General features: G+C 42.5%; 2 protein-coding genes across 2 annotated transcripts; one reads left to right on the top strand and one right to left on the bottom strand.

The window, feature by feature from the left end:
• The first annotated feature begins 1730 nt into the window (after positions 1-1730).
• On the top strand, positions 1731-7756 carry pnocb (prepronociceptin b). Its single transcript, XM_028397690.1, has 2 exons — positions 1731-1868; positions 6623-7756. Exons 1-2 carry the CDS (start codon positions 1731-1733, stop codon positions 7274-7276), a joined length of 792 nt encoding a protein of 263 aa, XP_028253491.1. The 3' UTR covers positions 7277-7756.
• Positions 7757-9472: 1716 nt separating this feature from the next.
• On the bottom strand, positions 9473-17647 carry znf395b (zinc finger protein 395b). The gene is made up of 10 exons (XM_028398196.1): positions 17385-17647; positions 15410-15552; positions 14896-15005; positions 14699-14811; positions 13994-14196; positions 13785-13885; positions 13098-13389; positions 10871-10960; positions 10633-10739; positions 9473-10351 (listed from the first exon to the last, which is right to left on the bottom strand). The coding sequence occupies exons 2-10, from the start codon at positions 15506-15508 to the stop codon at positions 10240-10242; spliced, it is 1227 nt and encodes a 408-aa protein (XP_028253997.1). The 5' UTR covers positions 15509-15552; positions 17385-17647; the 3' UTR covers positions 9473-10239.
• Between the last annotated feature and the right edge of the window lie 3249 nt (positions 17648-20896).

Genomic DNA, 20896 nt, shown 5'->3' with positions numbered 1-20896 from the left:
ACTGTCGTGCCTTAGATGTTCATATACTGGTCACATTTTGTTCAGCTAAAAGCTTAAATAACAACATTTTTTCAAATGAACCTCTGAATATGTGGAGGCAAAACAGATGCTCTTTGTCCGTTTACCTGAAACATGAATAATGCAGCACTTTGTTTATCAATAATGGTGTGGACAAAAATGTCTGCCAGTGGCTTCAAATGCCAGTCCATATTCACACACTCAGAATGTTCTGAATGTGTAAAAGCTGCATCTTTTAGTATTGAAGCATATTTAGTCCATCACTTACGCTGTGATGGTTTTACTCATTTGTTCGATTGCAAAGGAAGGGTCACTTAAGAGAGAACATAACATTATCAAATGGGCTTAGTCAGCAGGCTAGCTAAATGATCAGTGCACAAAACATTTCAGCAAACAAACGGGTCCCTTAATGAGTTCCCATAAAGCCATTTGTAAATGGGTCCTCGTCACACATGACATGCTCCATGTGCTATTGACTATGTTTGTTAATGTGACAAAGTGGAAATGGTCACACTGCGCTAGTTTTTTTTACCTACCTGCTTATTTTTACTTCAGTGCACTCATCAATGTTTGTGGGTGTTGTCAAAGATTTTCCTTTGCTTACATCAATATGAGGTCCACATGTTGAGACTGTTGTGCTGGCACCACTGCACACATGACTTCTGAATTCCCTAGTCCATTAGTCACACTAATGACATGTTGCGTTCCACCTTTCATGCTGTCATACTGTAGTTATAATTGAAGATCGATTTATGAACTGCTGAACGTAATGTTTTATTCAGCCTGTGTTGTGTACACTCATTATTTAGTCCTTTAGCTCACACAACATCAGGGCTAAAGTGTGATGCTTCATAAACCTGCTGATGCAATATCAGATGTTTTTCCGGGGATTGCAGAAGCAATCTATGATGTTCTGAGAGCAGCCCATTTTTTCTTTGTTATCTCAGTGTTATTGGGTGATACAGTGGTGTGATATGATAGATGGGGGTCAGGCAGTGGAGGCCAAGTAGCAAACACTGTGCACCTGGCTCACATATTTGTGGTCAGAGCCTGTGACACCAGCATCTTTCTGGAGTTATTCTTCCCTCTGTTATCCCCCTTACACACATCTTTTGATACATTTCGTCATCACATGTCTATTGTCTTGTTGAAATTGGTATGATTTATTCCAGTGTTGACACCATCTCCCTGTGTATTCATCCTTTCTCCCTCTCCTATCGGACTGAATGAAATCGTTGTGTGTTCCTGCTGCCACAGGGTATGACCCATGTTGTGGTTTAAAGTTAATCTTTGCAACCAGATATCAATTCTTACAAATCTCCAGCCTCTGCTGTATGATTTCAATCTGTGATCCAACCCTCCAGCCTGCACAGGATGATTCCTGCCCACTGGAAAATGCACATTTTCTCATATTTTGCCTGAGGTTGTGCTCTCTCTCCATCCCACACACACTGTCCATCTCCTAATGTGGCTGAACACTCTCCCACCACCAACGCTTTAACTGACCGCGCAAATCCAGCTAATTATCCCTATAAATTTGAATTGATGCAATATTCCTGTCACACTGCTGTCTGCTGTCTCCCTGTAGGCTGGACCCAGATCCCATAGGTGTAACTTCCCCAGATTCTCCAGCTGTTGACTCCTCCATCTTACACTCTTCTACCTGCTGGGCTCCTGTTCATCCCTGCCTGCCTGCCTGGGTGTGCTGAGCGATGAAGATCCCTCTGTGGTGCCTGGTGGTGCTGCTTGCATGTCTCTTCACCCCTGGACGCAGTGACTGTCAGGGGGAATGTGTGGCCTGCGGTCTGCTCATGCAACAGCAGCAGCTCCAGCAAGCTTTCAACACCATGGTAAGTGTGTGTGTGTGTGTGTGTGCGTGTGCGTGTGTGTGTGTGCGTTTCACACGTCTACGTGAGTCAATGTCGATAAGAACATCAGCTAAATGCCTTGTCAATGGAGTGACGTTGCTCAATGTAGGCACAGGTGTAAAAGTGCAGCTAAGGAGGTTATTTTAACTCTTGATAAGGGTCTAGGACAGTTCACTAAAAAATCAAATGTATAATGTTTCCCCCATTTTTAAATGTAGGGCACAAATACACAGATGCTCTGTGTTCACCATTATTGGCATTAGTGTATGGGACACATTTTTGAACCAGCGGTCTATACCTCACTGTGTGCCACTCAGTCCAGAATAGCCTATTAAGAGAAGTTAAAACAGAAGACCTTTAAATTTGCATTTTTATAATGTCTATCAGAGGAACACTTTTACAGTCACTGCTGCATTAACATACATATGTTGATGAAGATTCTCAGTCATCCAGGTCATAATTGGCTTCAATCGTCTCTACGAATTAACATCTATAATGTGTTTTGTTCACATATAGAGCCACCCTGATGAAATATGCCTAATTCTAGCATGAATATGACAAGAGGCTTCAAGATTGTCCTCCAATAACCAGTCCTTGATGTAGCAACACTACCCTAACCACTTACTTTATACCATCTTTTAATTCAGAATTGTGTGTGTTTGTGTCTTCACTTGTTTTTTTTTTTGTGCAGTAACTTGCCTGGAGAAATCAGTAATCATGCAAAAAAACAGTACCTCTCACCTGTTGCATTAGGGCTGTAATTTAGATTAGGAACAAATGGCTAATGAAACAGTACAAACTGTAGTTGCACAGCTGGTTCGAACAAATTTCATATTCCTTGTGTGAATTATTAGAGAGAGCTTATTTGCATGCTTGATTATCGGCAGCACAGCAGTGCTTCGTGACCAATATGAAACACCAGCCTCTGCACTGAGTAAACTCGAACCAGGAATTCAGCACAGCACACAATCTCATTTTCAAACAGACCAAGACACGTCAGCAGGTAAAAATAGTCTGTGGGCGTCCATGAATAGCTGTTGGACGGCTAATTTAGCTGATAATGATGCAGAGAAAGACAGCTGGGACCTTTTTGGTAGTTGTAATAGAACTATGTAATTGACTGCTGCTCGGTATCATCAGCTCAGGCTTACATCGGTGACTGACACATTTTATCAGCTCCTCATTGTGTTAGCCGCCTTCCCATTGAGCCACAGATGGAATCCACTGAGCAATTCCATTGTTTCCTGGTCCAGACTGAAAGTGTGTGTGCATGAGGCCGCCGGTGTTTGTTATAATGTCAGGACCCATTGATTTATTCAGGCGCACACCTACACACCCCATGCATGTGGACATACAATGACCCAGACATACACACAGCCACAAGACGGGCACGCCGGCAAGGAACCGTCCTTCTTCTGACTGCATATATTACATAATCATATTCTTAAGCTAAATGCCAGCTTTTGTTTACTTTTGTGCTCCAAGATGTGACAATTGTGAGCAGTGACTGCAAGCTCACTTTTAGACTTTCTGTAAAGTTCTGTTTGCTTTGCTTGACATTAAGAAGAGCTTTAAACAATTTGGTGTCTGTGCTTGACCACTTGCCCACTGTGTCACCATATTTTCGCGGTGAAAGAGCGATTGTCCACTGACCATAAGGTTTGCGGTTCGATGCCCGCCCTGGCTGCATGCTGATGTGTCTCTGGGCAAGAAACTCAAACCTAAGTTACTTGAGGTACAAATGTTTTGAGTACCTTTTGAGTAGGTGTAAAAAAAGTAAAAAAAAATAAATAAATATATAGCTTTTAACCCTTTCACCACCTTTAAGCTGTCATTGTGGCTGGATTATGACACGGAATTCTTTAAGGCTCCCTACCCTTCATACATAGAACCAGTACAACGGGTCTGAAAGACACCACTACAAATGATGAAGATCAGTTTCAGATCTCTCTTGTGTCTCTTACATTTATTTTCGGCCGTTTGAAATCTCTTTCTGGTCATTAAATTAACTGTCCCCTGGCTTTTGTTCCTCAGACAAGTTCCTAATAGCTTTAGAATCCCCCCTTTCTCTACACCCTTTCTGTTGTCAGAACTAAGGCGCCTGTGTCTGATCAGTTTTTGCCTCTTGACACCCGCTTCGCACAGTGATGGGTCAGGAAGACGGGGTTCAAACTTCTCTCTCTAATTCTGGATTTGTCACTTGGTGCACAGCTATTTCTGTGACTCATAGTGGAACTCTGTGAAAAGACCTCATATATTTATAGTTAAATGGTTATCACAACATTCAGGAAGGCTGTTGGAGGTATAATTACTTCTGATGTATGGCTCATACACACAAAATGTACACTTGAACAGGCTGCAAAGCAGCATACAGTTGGCAGCTAAGTAGACACTCAGACACCGGTAAGAGAGACATGCCCTCTTTGGAGTTAGACTGGTGTTGACACTGTGGGTAAACAGGTAGGATCACAAAGACTTTACAGTCAGAGCATTGGACTTTTCCATATTGTAACCCAAGATCACTTTATTACTCCTTTAAATCTGAACATTATGCTTAAGGGCTCCCCTGACCTGCATACTGTGTAAAAAAATAAAGCCTCTGCAGCAACCTCATCTCAGAGAATTTCCTCAACCGTTTTATCCTCTTGTCCTCACAAGTCTATAACTGCAGTATGGCATGCATGCGCATGCACACGTCGCTTCTCACTCATAAACCTCTCCAGCCTGCTCCATTGATCTGACGTGGAGAATCCCCTGGTGTGCTCATTTCATTTACGATGGATAATTAATTTCCGCTGATAGATTCACAGCGGAACTCCCTCTCCTCTCTCATCCCTTTGATGTGAGCAGGTTTTCTGATAACATTACAATTTATCTAATTTGAACAAGATTTGATGACTTAATGGGATTTACTTCTTACCTCAATCTAAAATTTATCTCACAGGACTAAAGTTTAAGAAAGGAGAGGCGATTGAGCATGAATCTCTCTCTGTGGCACATGTGGCCTTTTTTTCCATCTATTTTCTTTGTAATAGAAGTAATAGAAGTAATAATATGTTGTGGATGCTGATATTTATAAAGTATATTTACTGTATTATTAGCCGTTAAAACTTATTGTTGCAGTTAAACAATGAAAATATATGCTGTCACTGCTAAGAAAGTATGCCCTACCCTCCATATTGATAAAGTTTTTGTGCAAGTCTCACTTCTGCACTCGACAAAGTTCATTCTGTTCAAAGTTCAATTTCAAAACATCACCTGAGTCATTTCAGCAGCAAAAACATCATTATCAGAAGTTGAAGAGCAAATCGGAAATAGATAGTTATCAGCAAAGGACATAATTTACTCGCTGTCCTTCAGCCTGGTTTGTAATTTCTTCCAATTTTGTGCTGTCAGTCACTTTGCAGTAGTAGATGTGACACTTGTCAGTGATGGACATCTCATATTGGCACATAATTCTCCATATACGCTGAAGACAGCAAGAACAAGGCCCATTAACTCCCATGACACACAAGACATCCAGGTTAAAAGACGGCTTTCTCGGCTGGTGTCTGCTTATACAGCACAGTGTAAAAAAGTGTAATTACATGCCATAAATATATGGCATAAAGAATATTAATGGATGTGGGTTCTCATTTACAAAGATTTTTTTTTTCATTTTAGCATCACAGTAAAACGACAAACATGAGTCGTTGCATTGTTGCTCTGCGTATGCTCTGCTTTTTTTGCTAAAAAATCAGCCATATCATCTTTACATGTCACGGTATGTTTTAACCAGTCGGTAACCTCTGGATCTGGAAATAACAATAAATAAAGCTGCTGCTCCACGGGCCGCAGTTGATCACAACCCTGAACGCACAGTTTATAGCAATATAGAAGGGTAGTGTTCACTAAATAACATCAAAAACATCAAATTACAGCTGCAGTTATCTGATTATATGTACTTACCGGCTGCTGTGGTGATGTCAAGGGCACCATTTTCTGTTATAACAAGTAAACGGCTGACAAAAGTGCATTTTTTTAGGAGACAAATATGATGCCATAGCAGATATATACAGCAACAAACACAGGGTATAAGCACGAGGCAGAGCAACATCGAGCTCACTCTGCATCACATCCACAGCTGCAACATCATATAGTACCAATATATTTCATCACTTCACTAAATCAACCTTACTTTGTTGTAAACTAAACTGTTGCTGTCATGATACTAGCATCAAGTTCCCCTATGACTCATTTAAAGCTTGTGCAGATAACCTCTCTGTAAATGTTTTTATTTGTTAAGTAATATTCCTTCATGCAGCAGCTTTTCAGGTTTTTTGCTTTTAAAAGCCGATGAGGGCATCATGCAGGTTGTGTGTGTGTGTGTGTGAGACATTTTACATTCGCAGCAGCTGAGGACATCAGCCATTCGACAGGGTGTCCTCTAAAATTTCACCGTTGAGTGCTTGCTTTTTGCACTTTGATATGCTCTCTTTGAGTGGTGCTCTTTTCATGATTTATGTGTTTCTCTCTCTGAGAAAAGAGAAGCGATGTTTTCTAGGAATGTGAGATATTTCAAGCTTCAGTAACATTTAACACTTCACTCCACTGTGGTCTTTATGTTTTTCTGGCTTTAACATCTTGCAGTTATTTGCAAAGTCTCTTTTATTGTGTAAACATAATATTGTACCTTCATTACTATTACGTTAACCGTGGGTTATCTTAACACATCACACCTTCTCGTCCCACTGCAGGTGTGTTTGTTGGAGTGTGAGGGTCACGTCTCCTCTTCACTGACGTGGGAAGTGTGTAAACGTGCCGTAAAGCTTTCGCATCATCCCAAACTTCCTGAGGAAGGCGCTCTGTTTAAGAGAGCAGGAGAGGAGCTGGGGCTGACCTCTCTTGACCTGAACTCTGACAGCGAACTGCTGCAGTCTGCAGCCGCAGAGCGTTTCCAGGAGGGGGATCAGGATGAGTCGCCCTTCGAGCAGCGCAGCGTCCAGTATGACTCATCACTGCTGGAGTCCTCTGAGGAGGGGGAGGGCCTGCAGGGTCTGGATCTCAGTCTAGGGGATGAAGAGAGGAAGGCAAGAGAGGAGAGGAATGTGGCGAGTGACAGCCAGTTAGAAGGGGACGAGGATGACAGCTCTGAGGGTCTCACCTTATCCAAACGCTTTGGTGGCTTTCAGAGGGGGCGCCATGGATACAGGAAGCTGATTGGCTCACCCATGAGGCCCTTACAAAAGCGCTACGGTGGGTTCATCGGCGTCCGGAAATCTGCCCGCAAATGGAACAGTCAGAAACGGGTGAACCAGCTGCTCAGGCAGTACCTGGGCATGAGGAGCAGCCGCAGTGGCCGGTTCAACAGCATGCCCATGACTCGGGTCTGGAGGCAAAACAAACTGTAATGTATTTCTGTTGCTCTCACAGAATCCTGCCCCAGTTACCTCAACCTGTCAATCTTTCTTTTTTTTCAGCAGCTCACTCCAGTTTGAACTGTGATGTCACCATTTTCATCAGAAGAACAGACTCCGTCCACCCGCTGCACCTCTGTTTGTGTCTCTAAGTAACAAAGAATGTTTTGACTGTGATGTCCTTCTTATTAAGCATATTTACATGCCATTCTGTGAAATAAAAGAATTAGAGAAGTGCAATTGAATATATTTTTGTCGTCGGTACAATAAAAAAAGGGGCCAAATGAGATTGGTTTACTGGTTTACTTGCGAGGTTTTTTCATACCTGAGGGTGTGACAGCTGCACTTTGATGAATGTGTGGGTGGTGTCAGCAGTTATTTGCACTCTGTTGATTGTAACAGGATGTACTTTTTGTAGATTTGGGACTAAACTAAAAACAAAATTATGCACAGCTTCAACTTTTTTTAATTTGAACAGCCAGGCATCTCGCTGTGTCAGGGCAGAATCGATCAAACACGAAGTGGACGAGCACTGTGTTTTGGTTCAATCTGACGTGGATGTGGTGGAACTGTGGAAATGCTGCAGTGCAAACTGTTAATTACTGGTATGAGAAACTAATTTTGTACTAAAGAAACTTAATTAATTAAACACAATGGAAGTAAAATTGGTTTTCTGCACTTTTTCAACTAAACAAAACTGCAGAGTTCCCCAAAAAGAGCCGTTCACTTCATTAACACTGACAAAAACCATTTTCCTCCTCTATTGTAGTTTGAATTTGGCCGTTAAGTGGATGTTTTCAGTGCAAACCTTGCAAGCGATGAGTTTCTGTGGAGCAAATGAACAGCAGGTTGGCAAAGCTCCCAAAAAACTGCTCTCTGTGGAACAATACTGCCCTCTAGTGGAAGAAACATGGCTTTTTTTTTTTTTTTTAGAAAACTGGCTTAGGATCCTTTACATGAAATTAAAAACAGCCACTAAAGAAATGTGGATTAATTTTCACAGTATTAGTATACATATACTATTACATGTCTGAATCAAGGCTGTAAGAGTAGTGTTTATCACATGCTGTATATTTTATTGGGACTTTAGGTGAAACATCTGCTATTAGGCTACATCAATAAAATGGTATGGAACTGTATGAAAGTTATCAGTATGTGGAGGGAGGAGGGGGGTCTATATATATATATATTTTCCCCCAAATAACACAAATAATTTGGTACAATTAATTTTACACTGCAAAAAAGAAAGTTTTGAATATACTCAGATGTTACAGTTTCTGTGTTATGTTATGTGGTATTCTGAGTCCACAGAAAACCTAAAGAGATATGGAGAAAACAATCAGCATGTGACATATTTGAGGCATTTTCACAGGTCAAGAAATATTTGACAATTTTCATGTATCTTTCATAGACCGAAGGTGACATCTCTGTGACGTGGGAAGTCAAACAAAATGGATAAAATACATAAATGAATGATTGAATTGATGAATAAATAATAAAATAAATAAAAATGCAGATATGCTTGTTAATGTATATCCCCTTCACACAAAATACAAATGATTAAATTCAAAACCTCCATCTCCTCTAACAATTTTCCTACAGTCCCTAACTACCCTGCAATTACAGAAATGAGGGAGCAATCATTTTAAGTGTGGATATGGCAGAAAGGTCCCGAGTCTTGCCCTCAAACATTACTCCACATTTTATTTTATATTTTTATATACATATATCCTTTTTCACAGCAGAGCTGTTCATTTAGTCCGTTTAGTCCGCTGCCGGGTTCATTGGCTGTTTATTGCAGCATAGAATGAGAGAGGAGATGTAAAAGGCATAAATCACTGAATCCACAGTATTAATGTACCGTTTAAGAGCAAAAGGATGAACTGTGCATGTCAGCTATGATCATTATTACTCAGTAAAGATGTTTCTGCTTGGGTGAAAAAAAAAGATCAGCATCTTAGTAGTGTTCAAGTGTTTACTTAAGTGTTTGATTAAAAGATGTAATCATTGATCTGTGTGGGTGTGTGTGGCTGAGTGCATGTTGCAGTGGAATTTGTGACTCCAGTGTACATTTCAGAGCACATCACAGCTGTTCTTCATACAGAATGTGTATAGAGAAAATAAAATAGTTTGCTATTTCTTTCGTGGACTGTCGTGAAAGTAGAAGAAAAACACATGACAGGGAACGTCTCAAATTCTCAGTGCCTTTTTTTAATGTGTTTGACAATATATTTCCTCTTTTTTATTGCTTCTACAAACTCTAACGCTAAGTCCCCATCGCTCATAGCTTCACTGATAAAACCATTAACACTGGTCGTATGCCAACACATGGGCAGGAAGAAAAATCCATTTAACTGGAAGAAATTTGGTTGAAGTCGAACCAAATGTTTAGCTTATTCGTGTGAGTTTATATTCCAACAAAGTGCAGAAAAACATGAAAATAAAAAAACATACAAACGGCCAAATACGCTGGCTGAACAAGACGATTTAAAAAAAAAAAAGGTATAAAATACTTGTACGTAACTCAAAGCACACAATATAATGTACATCATAACCACTGTGTAACCACTGGAAGAGAAGATTGGAATAAAGAAAACAGCCAAATAGCAGTCTAATACAGTGGAGCTACAGGGGTGGGGGGTGGCATGACCTTTGGATAAAGTAGGAGAGTATTTGTAGGCTTAGCACATCACATGGTCAAATTCAGTCAACAGTTAGCACCATCGCAGACCTCAGTTTGCAGGATCAAGTTACAAAGATACAGAAAAAAGTCCATCTGCCTTCTGTTAGGTGTGAAACAAAACAACTAGAAAGTAAAAAAAGAAAAAAAGAAAACACATGTAAAAGTTTTTCCTCCATGGCTCTCAAGCCCTGATTTATATTCTCTTTTTGATAAAAGTCTCTGTTGCCACTCATCCTCTCACACTCTCTCTCTCCCTGTCACACAGCTGCTGTTTCTAGTCAGGGAAGCGCTGGCAGGCTTTCTTCCAGCGGCAGGCGGTGCACCACTGATCCTTGCGCTCCACTCCGTACACCTTGCGGCACTTCTTGGCCTCGCCGCGACCCTTCCTGCGGAAGAAGCACACAAATATTAAGGATGAGAGAGGCGAGACAAGAGGCACTCAGCAGATGCAATAAGTCTCCATAAAAAATGAGGCCGAGCAGATATCAAATGAAGAGGTGGAGGCTGTGTGGTGGAAATGTGATATTTAAGATAGTTAACAAGAAGAGAAAGATGGGAGGGGGGCAGATAGAAAAAACTGTGAATCAATAAAGCTTTATTTGAAGAGATTCATGTGGACACCATGACAACACATGGGGGGGTGGGGGGTGGGGTGCAGACTGGTCACCTGAAGGAGCAGTGAGTGCGAGAGGGCGACACGCTCATCGGCTGCAGCCTGTTCTGTTGGAGCCACTGTTCACCGACACTGACAGACCGACAGCGAGGTTTCACCATCTGACAGAACACACACACAGAAAACTGACACTGTAAACACCTCAGTAAAAAAATGTGTCCCACCAGCCTCCTATGAGACAGCCAGCCTCACACTGTGCCTTTAATTGCATCACGACACATGAGAAACCTACCGGAGTGTTACTTTGCCCAGAGACGGAGGTGGTCCAGCCCTGGTTGGTGGGGCTTCTGGGGGCCACTGATACCTGGATAGGACTGCAGGCCTGGAGGAAGAAGAAAGTCAAATCCATTAGCAAAACATCCTTTGTGTTTCCCAAATGAAAAGTAAAGCAGTTTAACCCATGCATTAACCCTTTACCAACTATTTAGCTGCTAAACGCTAGCCCCTCAAATCGATGCTAATGCTGTGAGCCTAAGCAGAGACGACACATGTTGCTAAGACTTAGCAACATGCTACAAGATGCTAAACCTTGTACAGTGGCTGCAAATAGAGGACACACATCACACATGCAGCATTATATTAAGGGTTAAAAGAACATCTCCACTGAAGTGGCCATGTATATTTGAAAGCAGCTGTGTGGCTGTAGATGTTTTTTTCTGCATGTGTGCAAATGAGGCTTAAATGTTGTGAGGTGAAAAGCAGCAACCTTACAGCTCAGACTAGCACAGGATGTTGCTTATTATAATTAACATAAGAGTCCATTAAAAAAGATTTTGTCCTGCTACATCAGTACAAACAAAATCCTCAATTTAAGGCTTTTTATTCCAGCCAGCTGCTGAAGCCAACATCTACATTTGCATCTTTTCCTCTTGCAACATGTTCCATACACACACACCCCAACATCACCTCACACAGTGTGGCAGAAAGTGAGAGAGAGGAGCGAGAGTCTGCTAAACAAAATGTAACCGCTGAATTCACCCCAGCAGGAGCACTGTGAGGGGAATCATGCCTGTGTGAGTGTAACGCTGCGGGCAGACACACACAGAAACACTCCTCCACCAGCAACACTGACCCACAATTCAGCACTCACTAGAATAAAAAAGAATTCAAGACAAATTTAACGACAGACCGGGCACATTTTCTGACGTGTATCGTATTATTATTTGACTTTATTTTAAGTCAAATAATGAGTCCTATAACTGCTGTACAGCTGACTTGGAAGAACACGTGCAGCGCTTTCCTGCCCTCTGCAGGCTGGTGAGAGTCTAGTCTAGTTGGGAGAGCGAGCAAGCAGACAGCTTACTCTCTCACTGTCACAAAGCATCCATTTACAGGCTTTAGCGGTGCGGGGTAAATGCAGGTCACCAGTGAAATGTGCTGCTTTGTGATGCATAAACCAAGTTGTAGCTCATTGGCTCGTTACAGAAGTATCTGCTCAGGGCTGCTGGGTAAAGGAGGTCCTGTGAAACAACACCATGACCATGTAACAGGAGACTCATGCACAGAAACTAGAATTAAAGAGTTAATGTCCCAGCTGAGGAAAAAGGGGGATATTCTGTTTTCATCTAGAGCCTGATTTCATTGAACTATGATTGAATTTGTGCCCTCAGAAGGTGAGTTCCTGTACTCACACAGACTAAAATCCCCCGCCTGACATTTAATAATGCATGCTAACAAGACTTCTGCTGTCTCCTTCCATTGCCCTCAAGCAACTTAATTCCCCAAAACACTCCATTCTTCCACAGAATCTAGGAAACAAGCAAGTATTTATTCAAATAACACACACTAAAAAAAAAGCATTTGGTGCCAACATTCCACACGATCTCAAATATTCCCTGAAAATCAACTCAGGCTTGAACAAAATTCGATTCAAACTGGGGCTGATTCAATTAGTTTAGGTGGGTCACTGTCATTCCAGGCTGCTTACGCCGCACTGATCATCATCTGCTCAGCTGCATAAAAACTAAAAAGTAAATTCTAAAAATATGTTGGCAGTCCGGGAGGGCGGTTAATGGTCGCCATCTTAGCTGCACAGTGAACAGCAGAGGAAGTGACAGCTGCAGTGTAGTCACTGCAAAGTGTTTTTCACATGTCACTACACATCACAACATGTTTACTCAGATAACCTAACAGTCTGCCATGACTCACCAACTGCAAAGTGTGGCTGCTAGCATTAGCTCCGGCCTATCCCAACCACTGCCAGTTAGCGTGTGAACGCAGAACAATGTACAACATGAGAAATGAGGCTACCACTCACAGCTGGTTAGCCTAGCTTAGCATAGAAGTTTGGACACAACTAATCTGGCTCTAAAAACAAATCTAAAAATCTTGAAGAAATAAATGTGTATTCAAAATGATATTTTCATTAATTTGCTGTTCTTTTGTAGAAATAGTGTCAGCTGGACGTAATCCACCTGATTCATTCATGGATTCTCTGAGAGCGACACTGCTGCACACACCTGGTATAGATGCTCCGTGTGGATCTGCCAGAAGCTGCTGGGGGCCGACTGGCTGAGCGGACTGGGTCTGCTCGGGCCTGGCCCGGAGCTGGAATTGGACCTGGGTCTGTGAGCCAGGGGGAAATGGGGCTCCGAGCCTGGCGGAGACGCACAGGAGGAGGCCCAGCTGAGATGAGAGGACGAAGTCTGGCCCAGAGCCTGCTGGGCTGGAGCGGAGCTGGCGTCGACGGTCTCACAGGAGAGCTTGGCGTAGTAGAAGTCCTCCTCTCTCTGTGACTGATCTGATCCACTGCTGTGAGTTTGAAAGCGACAGAGCAGGCGTAGTGTCAGTGAAAGCAGCACTCACTGCAGCCCAGATATAAACTCTCATTTCCCCTAAGCATGTCAGAGCTCTTTCACAGCCTGAAATTTTTATTCCTTCCTGTTTTTTTAATGCTGTTTTCCAGGCGAGAAATGTTGCAAAAGGGCCAAACTGTCTGGTTTCCCCTGCCGTTCAGACTGCAGTGGGTAAGTGGCCAGACAGTACAAGCAGCCGATAAAGACCATTTCAACCAAAAGACACAGAAAACATAAACCTAATGGTGAGTATTGGAGGACAGGACTTCTTTTAGTAACAATCAACATCATAGAAAGTATAAAAATGTCTGGTAGTTTTCAACATAACAGACGATATTAGTGTCGGCTCACCCCAGATGCAGCACACGGATGTGTCTTTTTATTCCGACTGAAGACGTGAGCACCTTGCCACAACTGGGCCACAGACACTTGTACACACTTCTGAAGGAGCTCTGTAAGAGAAAGAACGCTGCTGAGCTGAAGGACAGGAGATGGTGCATTTCCGAGGCTGTGCTTCATCGGACGGACGTAAAGGAACAGCTGCACATGTGTGTGTGTACCTTTGGCTTTTTGGCAGCGAGCTCCTCCGCTTGCTCCAGCTCCATTTGTAGGCCTTCATCTGGGCTGCTGTCCATCTCGGTGACAGACGGCGAGGGGGCGGGGCTCACGTTGCCGTGGTCCCAGCTCCAGTAGCCGCTGCTGCCGCTGTCGGAGAGCTCGCCACCGCCACACTCCATGTCAGTTGATGATGACGATGAGCCACCTACAGGAAGACACGATTTTTCTTTAACTACTTTGTTCGTATCAAATATTCTGTCTTCCTTTCTGAGATCAAAAATAGCTCCTGTGCATTCGGGACTGATCTCTGCTGCTTCCCCTCTGCTCATCCTACAGGGAACAGCAGGAGCCCCGTGCTGCTGCCAAGGTTGTGATGTGTGTCTGTGACTACTGAAAATTCTGTTGTTTTTCACTCTAGCAAGATTGTTTACTTTAAAAAAACATACCAGGTTTCCTCTATATACCTGCATAATCCATAAATGTTACTCCCCTTTAAACAGAGTTAAACAAGAAGAAGAATATTTTTTTTAAAAAAACGATGTGACTAACTCCAAATGTGAGTTCAGCTCATTCACTGTAAATAAATGTGGATGGATGGAATCATTCCTCAGCACCACAGATTCGTCAAGCTTCACAGACCTCAATATTAAAATGTCCAACCTTAGATAGTAATTTACAAAGCATGAGTGGGGGAAATAAATGCAGACCTGGTCCTGGATCTGTTTGTGGAGGACTCTGCACCACAGGACTACAGGACAAACTGGTCAGAACCATGGCTGCCATGATCTCATCCATCTCCACTGACTCTGGGCTGCGGAAGCTAAAGAGACAAACAAAATAAAACAGAAAAAATCCTTAGTCTCTCCCCACTCACACAATGCTGCATGCACCACCCCTCACTTACTTGTATGGAGCGTCTCCTGTAGCTGACATGTTGGCGAGGCGCATGGCGGGAGCAGCCAGGTTGCCACTGTGATGGCTGCTCTCAGTCTGGACGCAGTTCTGTGTGTACACCTTTAAAAAGGAGGTAATGACATCACCAGTTTGTACTTTACAGTCCGGAAAAGTTGTTTGTTTAGTGCCTGTTTCACTTCAACATCAACCCTCCGCTCAGTTCATCAGCAGAAGTAAGCAGGGACAGAATTACAGCATTCTGTTTAGGCCTTATTTAGGTTAAGCTGTTTACATGATACCCTACGATCGAGCCTCTCTGTTGCCATGAATAAAGCAGTTAAGAGAATATTTCCTGTCCATCTGTGGCGTCCTGCCTGCAGACAGCACAATCTGCCAGTGAAACAGGCTGAAACGGAAGCGCCTGCCAGCCTCTGACCAAGCAGTACATCAGGACGAATGCAGAGAAAAAGTGAAACTGTGGATATTTCTCTGAATGGGAGTCTTATCTGTGTCCCTGTACTCACCAGAGTCCGCCCGTTGCTGCTGTGTGTAGCCTGTTGTCCTGAGGGGAAACCTGTGGTCCCGCCTGCTCCTGCTCTGCCCTCAGGTCCCATAGCTGCCATGGTGCCGCTGCACTCGAGGGGACTCAACACAGTGTCGCACTTCCCTGCAGTGACATGACACCAGAGACATCATGAGATCTGAACCTATGACAGCATCATATTCCCTGTGGTAAGACAGAGGTCCATTAGAAGTGTACCTCAGTGGAGCGGTCCTACATTTTGTTGTATTGTGACATAAATATTTACATTTTGAACATATTGTCTCTCTGGTGAATAAATATGTTTATCTAAACAGATGGAGCTTTGCTCACAAACGGTTGTTGGCAAACACTCATTCCATCTTGCATCTACGTATGCGCCTGACAGTGCAGAGCGATGGCACCACGGGGGATTTGAAAATGATCGCAGGGATTCAAAGGGAGGACATTTCTGGAGTGGATTTTTGTAGCAGCTGAAGGAAAATCTTGATGCAGTTATGTTGTTGACTCTGACAAGAAGCACGTTTGGTACAGTCACTGTGGCCTGTCGCCCATAGAGAGAAAATGGGGGCGATGCTGCATTCAGGTAATGTAGGAATCCATGTTCATGGAATGGTTAAACAGTACAAAGCAGACCCATAATTGGCTATCTTACACAATATTCGGCTTTAAATCAATGACAAATGTTTTGAGTAATGAGTAATGCTACACGGCATCATGTCCACAGCAAAAATGAGTGAATAAAAAACTTAATTACTTGATCGATAAAATTTCACCTTCATATTTTTGAATATATCTAAATTAATTAATGTGTTTTCTTTCGTCTTAAAATTCAGATAAATATATCTAAGAAATAATAATAAATAAAATAATACAAAAGCCTTAAAAGACTGTTAAGGAGTATTTGTTAATATATTATAATAATATTTAAAGGCAATTAATACAGTACACTCCAAATTATTGTTTTAGTCCTTTAAAATAATAATAAATTGTGCATTAATATTATTATTATTATTATAAAAACTGTTAATTTATAACTTAAACACATCAGTGCTTTAAATGTACAGTTTTATCTCGTAAAGTAGTCTATGTTGTTGCCAAAAAGCACATGTTCATTTGACCAAACACTTCCTGTTTATTTTTCTATTTATAGTAGTTTACATGCGGAAGTGGACGGTTGTTTACTTCTGCAAAACCAGCGGTACCAACGGAGAAATCACTTGTCTCCCATTTTTTCCCTGTGCACCCAAACGCATCACAAAGCCCGATTTTCCCCACCTTTTCCACCAATCAGCGCCGCGTATCAGTAGTAAACAAGCGCCACAGAGTGGGTGGGAGGCCGCCGCTGATTGGCTGGACTCTGATTTTCAATCACACACCCCCTTTCTGACAACGTGTTCAGACACGAGTTTCGCCGGGAGGGACTGAGCCGGACGAGGAAATCCAGCTGAAAAAAGGAACTTATTTTTTGACACAAACACGCGTAAAGGCGCATTAAAACGGCCAGATTACGCATCAGATTGATGACGTGATGATGGATAAAGGGATGAAATTGCAAAAACACGTTTTGTTTTGCTATTAAAATGAACAACAACAACAAAAGTGTAATAAATAACGTCATCTCCGCACTGGTAACACATAAATAAATGCATTAAAGTTCATATTTAAGGTGCATAAGACGGATGTATACGCATTTCATTATAAGACAGTAATAGCAGTGTAAAACGAGCAGCAGTCACCAGTTCTGTAAACTAATGGCGGTTATGGAGCGTTACAGGATAACCAACCGACAGTTTGTCATCCCTCGACTACATCACTGATCTCCACCCGGCAACGCAGACTGAGATCAGAGAAACACCCCCTTCCCTCCCTCCTCCTCTCCAAAAGCTCAAACAAAACAGTGTTATTATTACTGTGTTTCCACAGCACACAAACAATGAACAACATATTTTACTCACTCCGTCGGTGGAGACTCTGGTCCTGTGTGTGTGCTCGGAGCTGCTGCAGCAGCGGGTCCGGTCTTCGCTGGCTGGTTGGCTGACACGCCGCGCTGAGCTGAGCTCGCCGGTTCTTCGATCTGCCGGAGGAAAAAAAGGGGGTTGGTCTGTCGGTTACGCGCCTACGTGAGTCTGCTTGGTGGACCAATGCCGGGGGTGACAGCTGGGCAGAGCGCAGAGATATCAGCCTGCAGCCCGCCGTGCACAAAAGGATGATGTAGGTGAGGGGTTACCAGAGCAGCGGCAGCAGCAGCATCCAGTATCTGTCTGTGTCTGTCTGTCTGCGTGACACACACACGCACACACACACACCGCTCTGTGTTTGTTTATGTATCATATGAGCATCACAAACGGATTCTGTCCTTCAACAACTGCCACAGATATCCAATATTTACACATAGACTCCTGTGCAAATGAACTATGATGTCCAACACAGACATCAAATCCATCGGATCAAATATACAATGATGCCACACAGTATCTGGATATTTTCAGTGGATAAAAAGTGCTGACACCACAGCAATGCAGCATAGCATATCAACCCCCAACATCACATGATAAATTGCCTGCATAGAGATCAAACACGACTTGCATGTGTGTGTGTTTTCAGTGTGTAGACCGGATTAGTGTCGGCTGTCTGCACCCTCTCCACCAGACATCCAGTCAGCAGGGATTTTAGGGTCTGAGCACCAACGCAGTCAAAGAGAGAGAGAGAGAGTTATACTCAGTCCTAGTCCCAATCTGATTCCTCAGCCAGACACTGTACCTCTGCTTATTTAATTCATTAATGACAACATGTAGCCTGGACTGACAGCTGGTCCCTGATTCGACTGGTTGAGCAGATTTAGGCAAAAAGAAGAAGAAGAAGAAATAATTCACACATTAACACAGTGTTAGGAATATAGGTGCATAGAAGTCGATTGGAGCTTAATGTTCCATCCATTTTCACGTTTTCGGCAGATGGCGAGGAACAACACATCTGACGAGATGAGGTGTCTTATACTGTATAATCTGGCTGACACACACACACACGGGTATAAATGTCCAGATATGGAGGTGAAGGGCTGGAGAGTGGTTATATATGTGAGGCAGGCCTCTGTGACCCCACTGTGACCTTTGCTTTTCTCCTTGCACATGTCTCTTCATGTTCCCTTTCACTATAATCCATAATCCATCATCCATAGATACACCTAGAATTAGGCTTATGTAACCAGGTCCAACTGTTATAATTACACAAAATCTGTTTTGTTGCAAATGTATGGTTTCGGTGTGACTCCACCCCACCTTTCTTCTTCTGTGGTGCCCCCTATGGTGATCCTTCCGCCTGTCCCCTTTTTTACAGTTTCCATGTGTGATAGAGGTGGGTGCCTTATTTCCTGACATATACACATGGTTATAAATGCTACTGTTGGTTTACCAATGTTCATTTATTGATTGTTAAGTTCTGCATATCTTTCCAACCACACAACTGTTACATATCGGGACTTTGACATGATGTTTTGGGTGACGTTAGCTGCTAGCTCCAATGTCGCGGTGAGTTGAGCTAATCGCTGTCTTCCCACTTCTGTCTTTTTAGAAAATGGAGTGGGCCGCTAACTTCTTTATTGTTATCCCTTGTGCTGTCAAAATAAATGAGTCTCCCCAAGACTGCTTGTGTCACGTCTCCATCACAAACACAAAGCAGAGATCCATGGGTTACACTTACACAGGGGCTAATAGCTAATTCCAATAATGTTTTCCACAATCAACACCTTTATTTAGCATGTAGGCATGTTAGGATATGCTAATTAGCATTATGAGACAGTGGGAATGCTCAAATAGACATTTTGACTTGGTCACAGTAGGACACTTCCTACTGTGACCGAGTCAAGGCATCACTAAAAGGTTAAGGACTCTGATGGAGACATGCATGTCTGTATTTTCATGGCCTACAACGAGCCTATTTAAAGACAATGATCAGTGAGAATAATCTGATCAGGACTGGACAGGAACAAACCCACGGTTTGATCTGATCACACTGATCACTTCACACAGTATCTCTACATGGATCTTGAGTGACCAGTTTGTGATTGATGGGATCTGATTCTTAACTGATTGGTGAAAGAGCCGACACCCTGAAGCAGATGTGTTTGGAGGAAGCAGAGAAAGTCGGTCTCCCGGGCCTTTGTACTTTCCGGGCCTGAATACTTGTCAGACATGCTTTTAAATCATTCAAGTCGTCTGACTGTAGCTTTGTAGCTACCATAAAAATACAGGGAGGGGTCCTCCGGAACAACCTGCTGTACTGGCTGAATGATTATTTGGCAGTACGCAGCCAGCTGTCTTTGAGCTTAACGATCTCTTTACCTTGTCGTCATTGTTTGTTCTGAGTATTTCCAGTTTAATCTTCATACATGCTTTTCAATTGATTGATTCCTCATGTGTCATCGTTCGGATGAACGGTGCTAAATAAAGTTTGGTTTGATTTGAGGTATAGTGGCAGGAACAGCAGTATGACTGATGTCAGCGTTGTGTCACTTGGGTGTGTTTTATTTGACGTTCCGCAGATTAGCGTGGCAACGGATGGTATGACAAGAAGCATTACAAGAATGACAGCTCCACCCAGGTTTGTGGTCCTGGAACCTTTGGTTCACTGTGACTTCTCTGTAATCCCAGCTGTCCCTCCTATCTTATCTCGATCAATCAGTTTGTTTACATTTAAGGTAAAACTACAGCACAGACTTTTTTTTTCTTGCATCAGCTGATGGAAACTAAGACACCCTTTGTTAAAAGTAAAAGGTTAGAAAAATTCCCTTCTTATCACACATTCAGCACATACAGCAGGCTACAAACCAAAAAGTCATTCTGTCTAATGAGTATTTGGATATAGATGCAATAATATTAAAGCAACATTTGGACATTTTGGTAAGCAAAGCTATTGATTTCTTGTTGAGCGTTAGATGCGGATATCAACACCAGTCTTATCTGTTTATTAAGCCACAATCAGCAGCTGGTTAGCTTAGCATGGCTAATGACTGGAAAGAGAATTGATACGTCCAGCTCTTTGCCAAGGTTAAAAAAAATTAACCCTTTAAACATTGCTTTACAAGTAAAAGTGTCCGGTGCAGTCTTATAAATATGATTGTAAACCTGTCACAGCAGGAAGTTACTGAACAGGCCTAATAAATAATTACACCACTGTAAATGTTTTCTGGCTCACTGGCCAAGAAAAACAGCATTTCATTGACGGAAAAGAGTGGTATTGATCTCTTTGTCTAATGCTCAACAAGAAAGCATACGTTTCAAAATTAACAGGCAAACTGTAAAGCAGTGATTTCCTGATGGGTCTAAATGAATGTGGAGACTGAACTGAGAGGCTTGTCCTAACTTTTAACCATCACCATGAGAAGCAGCAGTCAGAGATGAGTCGAAATGCTGAAGCAGCAGATTTTAAAGTTGGAATGAGTCTGTAGATTACTTACAGTTAAATCAAC

Source organism: Parambassis ranga, chromosome 24 (assembly GCF_900634625.1).
Source record: "Parambassis ranga chromosome 24, fParRan2.1, whole genome shotgun sequence".
Classification (NCBI taxonomy): Eukaryota; Metazoa; Chordata; class Actinopteri; family Ambassidae; genus Parambassis; species Parambassis ranga.
This window is presented reverse-complemented; position numbering and strand designations above follow the sequence as displayed.

Coding starts and splice junctions, on each gene's coding strand:
- pnocb (XM_028397690.1), top strand. CDS start 1,731: ATGAAGATCCCTCTGTGGTGCCTGGTGGTGCTGCTTGCATGTCTCTTC. Junction 1,869..6,622: donor AGCAAGCTTTCAACACCATG/GTAAGTGTGTGT, acceptor GTCCCACTGCAG/GTGTGTTTGTTGGAGTGTGA.
- znf395b (XM_028398196.1), bottom strand. CDS start 15,508: ATGGCAGCTATGGGACCTGAGGGCAGAGCAGGAGCAGGCGGGACCACA. Junction 15,006..15,409: donor GCAGCAACGGGCGGACTCTG/GTGAGTACAGGG, acceptor TCCTTTTTAAAG/GTGTACACACAGAACTGCGT. Junction 10,352..10,632: donor CGCACTCACTGCTCCTTCAG/GTGACCAGTCTG, acceptor CTTCTTCCGCAG/GAAGGGTCGCGGCGAGGCCA.